Raw genomic sequence first — 9507 nt, 5'->3', positions numbered from 1 at the left:
ACCTAATTATGTTACTTTCCTCTCTAGATAGACGGATTCACCAGAAACAACACGAATGAAGTTTTCCTGGCTCTTAGGATAGTTTGCAAAATGCATAAAGTTAGGTACTTATAACCAAGGTTGTTTGGACAACAAGAAAATTCCAAAACCGAAAATATTCTCAAGATATGCAATAAAGTACCTAATTTCGGTTTTCCTATTTCCAACTAAAGTCAAACAATTTCGAAATCTCTCATAGAAAATTTCTATTATTAGTTTAACACATTAACTAGTAATCCTTTTCTAGTGTATATTCTTTAATTGCTGGTAATTAAAACATATAAAATCCAAAATCATAATAATGCTTTTCAATTATTTTGGTTTGGGATCACCTTGAGCATCAAGGAATATTTTTGAACAATTAATGATAAGAGTTATGCGCATGTTCAAATAATGTCGACATTTAGAAGTTTCCTATCTTAGCAACCCCTAATTCCAAATTCACACACAACATAAAGAAATGTGTGAATATTGGAAACTTGGTTTTGCTCTTGGGACCGGTTCTACCATGAATCCAAAACTAAGTTGGGATCGGTTATACCATGACTCTCAATATAGGTTATGACCGGTTATACCTTGCTTCCCAATACTAGTTAGGATCGGTTATACCATGTCACCGGATATAAGTTATGACCGATTCTACCTTGTCTCCCAATACTAGTTAGGATCAGTATACCTTGTCACGCAATATGGGCTATGACCAGTTCTACCTTGATTCTCAACATAAGTTTATATTGATTCTACCTTTTCATCTTGCATTGGTCATTCAAATAATCTTCAATGAAAAACAAGACCAACACACTTATTGATTTCCCTTTCGATTACGAAACAAGTTCGTACATCTACTTCCTTAAACAATTGTAATAATACATAGTTTCTTAGGATGAAATCACACCTATATCCCATACATAATCAAGTAACTATATACGTAGATTATGTTGATATCGTATTTACGAAATTCAAAAGATAACATTATACTTCGTAATTCAATATAATTTCTTAATGTAGCATAGATCAGGATTGATAGAGGTGAAAGAATAATGCTCAACTACACACTTCTATCCTAATCCGAGACTTAGCTATAAGTAAACTAGAAATTAATAATATGGTTTTGCTCAACTAAACTTGACAAACAAGGTTGAGATAGCAATGCTTGCGAGTTCGACCGAGCAATGCTCTAACAGTACTGTTGTATAACATGCCACTACATAGATGATGAATGGAATTTGAAAAGGAAGACATTAGCTTATATGGTAGTGCCATCACCACATACAAGAGATTTTCTAAAAGATTGTATCAAAAATTGCACATTTGAATGGAACATAGATAGGAAATTATCTGTTGTAACTGCTAATAATCATTCTGCAAATGGCGTTATGATGAGAAATTTTATTAGATTGCTACGGGGTAAGGATTGTCTAGTTCTTGAAGCGGAAATGTTTCACATGAGGTGTAGCAACCACATTCTTCATTTGATTGTACTAGATGGAATGGAAGTTGCTGCAAAGTTTGTGGTATCAATTACAGAATGTGTTAAGTATGTTAAGTCCTCACAAGCTAGGAAAGAAAGTTTTGCAACGGTATTGTCACAATGTAGGTTGTATGGTAAGGCAGTTAGTTTAGATCTGGACACCAAATAGAATTCAACTTTTTTTATGCTTAAGAATATGCAATTGAATTGAAAAACAGGTTTGAAAGACTAGCTGAGACTGATCCTGATTTCTTCTGTCTACCATGTGAAGAGGAGTGGCTATAAGTGGTAGTTATTTGTAAATGTTTAGATGTGTTTAATGATGTTTCAACCAAGTTTGCAGGGATTAAGTATCCAACTGCAAATTTGTACTACAATGGGGTGTATAAGATTAAAAAATTCATCCAAGAAATGGAAAACAGTCCTTATGAGTATATCAGAAAAAAAGGTTGAAGATTAGAGAAAAGTTTGATGCATATTGGCTTGAGAGTAATTTGATGATGAGCATTGGAATTGTGTTAGATCCTAGGTACAAGGAAAGATGGGTAGAGTTTCGTTATAAGCAAGTGTATGGATTCAGTGGGTATGCAGGGATGTATAACAAATTCAAAACAAAATTGATAGCTCTTTCGAATGCATATGATTCACAAAACTCAAATACAGCTGAAAGTTATTTTGGCAGTCGTAGCTCTGTCTCTAACTCAAGTATGATGGATTCAGGCAATGCAGATGAAAGTGATCCTGATTATGATGAGTTTATGATGCAAAACAGTGAGTTTGAGGTGCAAAAATATGAGTTAGATAAGTACTTAGAAGAACCAGTTCTTAACAAATGCTCTCCAAAAAATGAGTTTATGTTTGATATCTTGAGTTGGTGGAAACTAAATGCACCTAAGTACCCAACTCTTGCAAAGATGTCAAGGGATGTGTTGGATGTTCCAGTCACCAGTGTGGCATCCGAATCAATGTTCACTGCTGGTGGTAGAGTGCTTACAACACACAAAACTTCACTAGATCCAGAGGTTGTTGAAGCATTGTTGTGCTTAAGTGATTGGTTGCCAGACTTCTTTTGTACTTGTGAGTTTTCTTTTCTTTTACTTTATCTTCATAGTTAGTTAGTTATATTTGTCCTACATATTTGACCTATCGCCATTTCTAAAGTTCTAAACAGTCTACTTTGCATGTAGATTTCTTTAAAAATATCATATAAGTCCTGAAATTTTGAGATAAATTTCAAACTGTGCATAACTAAGGAAGAACCTTTTGTTTCTTGTTTTGCATATTCGTGGGTGCTTGTTACTTTTTGTTCAAGAAGAAAGTTAGACATTCCCATTTACAAAGTATACAGTATCCTTTGATTTATTTGGTACCCCAGTCCTTTGATAAAAAAAATGCACAAAGCCATCTGGCTTGATGAGTTATCTGTATGAGCAAAAATTTGTACATCATTTTGTTAAATTTGGAGTGCCTTGACGATCTTTAATGGTTTTTTTCTACAATTGAAAAGCAATGAAAATATGGGAACTATTGTATAGTTACTCACACAACTATTGCGTCGAAGAAAATATGTATAATCCTACATTTACATACCATTGTCTTTTTTCCTTCTTAACTTATCTCATAATTGCATACTGCTTGGTGGTGTCTCGCCCATTTGTCATTCCCTGGCAAGGATGCTTTATCTTCATCTCATCTGATCTGAATGTGTTATAATGCTGCTAATTCAGATATGGAAGTCATGGAAGAATGAAGTTGAACTGAGTGCAGTGCAATGCCTTTGGATCCAGGATTCAGGTAGCAGCCAACCAGGAGCAGCAGTGCAGAGCAGTGCTTTAAGTTTCAGTCTTTCAGTGTTTCTTTTGTTTGTTTTTGCGTTTCTTTTCATGTGTGAGACACTGAGAGTGAAACGAATGTGTGTTTGAAACTCTTTTGGACCTTTTGGTGCTCGAAGACAGTTTGGATGTGTGAAATTTGAACTTGAATCACTGCATTGAACTAAAATGTTAACTTAAAACCTGTAATTCCTTTTTTTTTTGTCAGCTCACGGAATTTATCGGATTAAAATACGAGATCTGATAGCTTAATCTATCAGCTTCGGTTTCAGTTTAAGAAATCCTATAGGATATTATCGGAAATCGAAATTTCCAAAATTCGTTGGATTTTCATCCGTTGCCAGCCGAGTGGTTTCATAAAAAAAAAAAAAGAGTACCAACTCTTCCCAAAAAAGAGTTCTCTCTTTCTGGATAGGGTTTTAACTTAAGGTAGTATACAACTTACGGTGCATGCGTCATGGGGGTTTGTTCGGGTGGGAACTGGGAAGCAGCTTGCTCTTCCAACCGAAAGCCACAACAGGTTAGACTGGCCTATTCCATCCACCGTCACCAAGTTTTAATTTTAAAATGTTCTGTCTAAACTTGCCCTTCGGTTTCTCACAAAAAGAAAAGAAAAACTTAGCCCTAAGCCGAAACCCCATTCAAACATTCGTTCAATCTTCCGAATCCCGCCTAAAAAACTCACCAGAAATCTTTCTTCCTGGGGCGAAGCATCAGGGTGCTCTGAAACTCTAAGCAATTCTTTATTGGGCCGACTGCCCGGAGGGCCGGAAAGGAGGGAGCCCTTTCATGATTAAGTTCAGAATTTTACATTCGAGAAGAAATTGAGGATTTTCTCGATTTGGAGTTTGATTAAACCTAATCTTCAATCTTCTTCGACTTCAATCCAATCTCTGTTCAAAGTTACTCAATTTTTAACATTGATTTCTTTCCAAGGATATATTCCTTGATTAAACGTACCAGCACCATCACCACCTCCACAACCAAAAGTAGCTCTGCCAGCACCATCATCAAATACAATAATTCATCTCTACCCTAATCATTACTCATCACTTACCAACACCATAACCAGGTACCTTCTTATTTTCGGTTCCGATTTAAAATGCAACTTCGATTTTAAAACCCAATTTTTGATTGCTTTTAGATTCAATTTTTTTTTTTCATTTCAAATGCCATTCCGATTTTAAACACAATTTTTGATTGCCTTTAGATTCAATGGTTTTATGAAATTAAGCTTCAAGTAAGCTTACTGTAAACTTTGGGGGTTGAACTTAAATTCTTCCTTTAAATGAACTTCAGCTGTTTCACAAAATACCTCAATGAAAAAATTCTAACAAACTATTCAACTATTAAATAGAATCTACCGGTTAATTTTCTGGGATTCAATGCTTCGTCTATCAGTCTATGGCATAGACTTTTATCATTTAGTTATTGGTGCAAAAAGTTCTCCAGGTATTTGGAAGCTTGAGCTTGCTATTTAATGTCTAGCAAACTAATTATCCTACCATTCCAGGGTACAGAATTGCAGCTTGGATTGGCAGTTGAAAGCATTAAAGCTACTTTGTCAGTGAAGAGGAGGCTGGCATGTGAACAGCTAGCTTATTATGCTCAGGTGTGTCTTAGTATCTACATACATTGACGACCCTTCGTGCGTTTTATGTCAGTTTGAGGCTGTTGTGTCTATATTTGGCTAGAATTTGGTGGAAGTGCAATAGAGGAAGCAAAAGGCAGGGATTCGAAGTAGCAGCAGGAAAGAAAAGATCCGATTCTGGACTATATACTATTTGGTAATTTTTAAATTATAACTTAGATGTACATACTTAATCACTATGTTATGAAGATTAATATTAGTGTGTGTTACCTTGGTATAGCAATCATGCTTGCCTATTTTCCAGCTCTTATATCAATGTTTATTTTGTTTAAAACTCAATGTGATACATGTTCTAGTAAGCTGCTTTTTTTTCAATTATGGATTGTCAATTTTGTGGATCCCAACACCTAGCTATCAGTTCAGACTTTATATCCGTGGAAGCATATTCTTGTTTGAAGCATTAAATTTGCTTTTCTTGCGTCAAACAGTTTGTTGCACAAAGGATGGTGGATCCATTCAACTGTAGGTGCTAGCTTAAACAATGGATCATGTATATATGAGTAGGTGCTGCCCATGAATCCAGCCATGTGCTGGCTTAAAATACTTTGTTTAGTTTAGGTTCCCGTTTGGCATGTATTTGGTTGTGATTGTGCCAAACCAGTTTTGTGTTTGGGCTAGTTGATTATTCTATTGTATAGAGATATTTGACTCAGTACACATCCTTGGTTAGCTGATAAGATGCATATCTTAGCTACCAGAGTTTCATAGTTGAGGTACTAGGATACCTTAGTGGAGAACAAAATATTGGAATCCTTCTTTAGAGTCAGAGTTCCAATTGGATCCTGAGGTAAAATAAGGAGTTTTTATTGTGGTTGGGTTAATTGTATCACTAGTAGGTCACTATAATACTTTGATTAAAGGTCTTGTAATCATGCCTATAGAATTTATCTCTTGCTTTCGTTCACTGGGTTTTTTTTTATGCTCAGTTCGTTATACTCTCAACATTCTACCTATATTTATTACTCTAACTGAGATCTTATTGCAGGTAAATGTCATTCTGATGTCACTAGAAGTGGTGTTTCGTTTTTCTTCGGTCTTCCCTCCCCACCGTGGCTGTGGTGTTCTAGTATCCTAACCCCATAGTATAGGTGAATTTTAGGTTGTTTTCTTTATTCGTTGGATTCACTTGTTCTGCTAATTTCTCAAGGAAAATGGAGAATCTTTACTCCAAACTCTACGATAAGTACAACAAACTAAAGGTATTGTTTCATTTTCGTTTCTAATTATTTTCTTCTCCGAACAAAAGTTCTATATGTTTATCTAGTGTTTTTAATTTTGGTTTAGACAAGAAAGGATTCTGAAATCGATCGTTATAATCATGACCAAGAAGTTAAATTCACTGGTTACATGGCTGGTGAGTACTTCCCTTTACATTTGATCCATATATAAATGTTTCTTAGGGCTTTCGTTAGTTAGTAGAACAGTTTCTGGTTTTCTTTAAAACATAATAGTGTTTTTTATGCTTTTGCAGCTGTTGAGGAGTTGGTAAATTGCCTGAGAAGTGAAAATGATAGGCTTGTTACTAAGAATCAAGACTTAAGGAATGAATTAGCTTCAGTTAGGCATGTATCTATTGCCAGAGTTGTTCATTAATTATTTTCTGAATATTGTCTAGAACTCATTGGTTCTAATAAACTGTTTTACCTACTGTAGAGCCGATAGATCTGACAAGGAAGAATTATGCGTCCAGTACGAAAAGCTTTTAACTGAAGAAGCCAGAAAGGGTAAGGGTATTGCGAAGTACTTGAGGGGAACATTTCCTGTTTTAAATATATAAGGTTAGAATGGTGACATGATAGTAGAGCGATCTGCAGTACCCGACATCAATAAGCTTACATTTTTGACTTGATAGGTCGCGACCTAATGAGCTTACATTAGGTCATTGGGGACACTCCAATGACCTAATTCCTGAGGTTTCATGTACTCGTCTTGTTTCATGAGTTATTTAGTCTTGATGAGTTGTTATCTAGCATAAGTTTTGAAGTAAATGTTTCTATTAAAGATTGGAACTTTTAGTCCCTCGATGTGTCTAGGGTTGAACTATGGATTTAGAACATCTTTTGCATGAGCTTTAAGAATGTAAGGGGATATCTATGTTGAAACATTCATAGTCACATGCTTTTATGTTTCTATTTTGTTCTTAATTACGTGTGAGGCCTTTTGGTGAAGCGCTGTTCCTGTTTGAAACTTAAGGTGTGAGCCGCTTACTTTTAATGGATCATCTTTGAAAAACATGTAACGAGTTTTATGTTTGATAAGGAAAAGGTGCAATAGATTTTATTGTGGAATCATATTCTGGTTGAAGTTTGCATGCTTGACAGATCACATGCATGTCAGACATGGAGCAAATGTCTAAGTTTGCCTTTATTTTTCCCGAGTACTTTCATCGCCCCTCCTTTTTTGGTGAAATTGACTCCAATTTTTGGCAGGAAAAGAGCTTTCTGAAGAGGTAGAGAAGCTACGCAATCTGCAGCAAGAAGGGCTCTCCTGCAGTGCCAGGGGTCGGTACAATGAAAATGGGCAAATGGAATCCCCTAGAGGTACTTATCTTGAGTCAATACATCTATCCAGCGTCAACAATAGGAAAAGGCTTTCTACAGATGAAGATACAGACTCAGACAGCAGAGGGAAGCTTCCTGTGGTAATAGAAACAGAAAGAGATTCACATAGGGGCTTACGTTCTGACAATGATCAAAGCATTCAGAAGGTATATATATATATTATAAGATAGTGTTCCAAGTACAGTTTATCTGGTCTAGTTTCTAACCAAGTCATCCTGGAAATGTGATTTCTCAGGAAAGTTGCTGCGGGAAAATCATCAGTTCAGGTAAGTGAGAAATAAACATTCCAAATTGCTACCATTCTATGCAATACAATGTGTTTAACATATCGGTGGATCATATTTTCTAGGGGGTTCAATCAATGCAAATTGCGTGTTTCACACCCTATTGGAATTTCTAATTGGCATGAAATTTGAATTTGTTACTAGAAGAGATTTTTCTCAATCACGTGGTTCGTCAGACCAGGTTATGTTTTATGTTTCTCTGCTATGCAAGATGTATATTACAAGTAAATGCAAATACACTATGACCGTCAGTGTAGATATACACAAAGCTACTGATAATTGGTAAGTAGTCTGCTAAGGTTGCAGGAAGCTAATGCGAGTCTGTTCTTATCCTATTCACATGCTGGTGTAGTACCAAATGGCTCCAGTGTCTACACCACCTAATAGGATGATGCTTCTTTTTTACATCACATCTTCTCAATAAATCTATGATTCACGATTTAGTTCTTTTCTAGTACTAATTTCATGCTTATATTACATTTTCTCTATAGAAACAATGATTCTCGATTTGGTTCTCTTCTTGTACTAACATGCTTACATTATCCTTTAAGCCAAATTGACATCTCAGTGTTGTGATCATAGTGTATCTTTTGTTAGTTGCAACTTTGTTTTCAGTTGTATCAAGGAAATAATTAGTGTAAGGGAGAATCTAGAGCAACCACGGAAGAGTGGTTTTAACAGCTTCCAGGTTGTCATATGGGATTCCGAACACCCCTTTGGGAGGATGGATACCAGAAGATAATAGCCTGGATCAAAAGCGGTTCTGCTAAACCACATTATTTTTTTGATTGACCTAGCCCTCGTTATACAACATATATCTGTGTTATATCTCCTTTCTTTCTGGTGGACTTTTTTTGATATACACTTCTGTGGATTGCAGGGTATTCATTCACTTTAACGTGGCTTACTAAAGCATCTGAGAATGAACCTCTGGAGCTACTGTACCATGTGCTATCTTTAGGGACTTTTGAAAGGATTGCACCAGAGTGGATGAGGGAGGACTTAATTTTTAGCTCAAGTATGTGTCCCGTGTTTTTCAAGAGAGTATCCTCGGTTATTGGATTGCATTTGTAATATTTCTACCCATGGTGTTTGTGTTCTTTTAAGCATCTGTACGTAATTCTATGGAATCCTTGGGGGTTGAGTTATGCCGGATCTTGATTTATCTTTTAGTTTGTTAAAGCATACTTCACTACACTTGGGTAGTCAGGTACTAAAACCGGTGTTTGCACAACGAGAAATTGACTCTAGTGTAAGGAACTTCAAGCTCGTCAACGCTATTAGACTAGTCAAGAGACGATTTGCAGCTATTTATTCGATTAGTTAATATAGATTGTATTTAATAGTAATTAATCTAACAATTATCTAGATACGAAATTAGTACCACTAGATAGATATCGAAAAGTTAGGCGAAATAGACTACTCGAACGTGTCAATCGGATATCATTGGATAAATATGAAGACCGCCTGGTTGCCCTTATCCATTTTGGGCGCCTTAATAATATTTCTTGGTCTTATCCCTAGACCGATCAAAGAGAAACTCAATAATATTTATTAACAACGATTTCTTGGTCTATAAGGTGGGGAGATTTGTAGACCACAAGTATGGTTGGATTTTCGAGGACGAAAATAATATAAGGTGGGGAGAATGTAAAGAACCTCAAGCTCG

General features: G+C 35.9%; 1 protein-coding gene across 4 annotated transcripts; it reads left to right on the top strand.

The window, feature by feature from the left end:
- The first annotated feature begins 3940 nt into the window (after positions 1-3940).
- On the top strand, positions 3941-9055 carry LOC113349597. Of its 4 annotated transcripts, none has more exons than XM_026593584.1 (10): positions 3941-4414; positions 4856-5129; positions 5979-6192; positions 6278-6347; positions 6465-6555; positions 6647-6717; positions 7423-7700; positions 7790-7820; positions 7904-8019; positions 8719-8879. In XM_026593584.1, exons 3-10 carry the CDS (start codon positions 6145-6147, stop codon positions 8734-8736), a joined length of 723 nt encoding a protein of 240 aa, XP_026449369.1. In that variant the 5' UTR covers positions 3941-4414; positions 4856-5129; positions 5979-6144; the 3' UTR covers positions 8737-8879. The 4 variants fall into 4 exon arrangements, with proteins under 4 accessions (XP_026449369.1, XP_026449367.1, XP_026449368.1 ...); XM_026593582.1 differs by having other exon boundaries at positions 4856-4954; positions 5037-5129; positions 7904-8858; XM_026593583.1 differs by lacking the exon at positions 7904-8019 and having other exon boundaries at positions 8719-9055.
- Positions 9056-9507: the final 452 nt, after the last annotated feature.

The sequence above is a fragment of the Papaver somniferum genome, chromosome 2 (genome assembly GCF_003573695.1).
Source record: "Papaver somniferum cultivar HN1 chromosome 2, ASM357369v1, whole genome shotgun sequence".
Lineage (NCBI taxonomy): Eukaryota > Viridiplantae > Streptophyta > Magnoliopsida > Ranunculales > Papaveraceae > Papaver > Papaver somniferum.
This window is presented reverse-complemented; position numbering and strand designations above follow the sequence as displayed.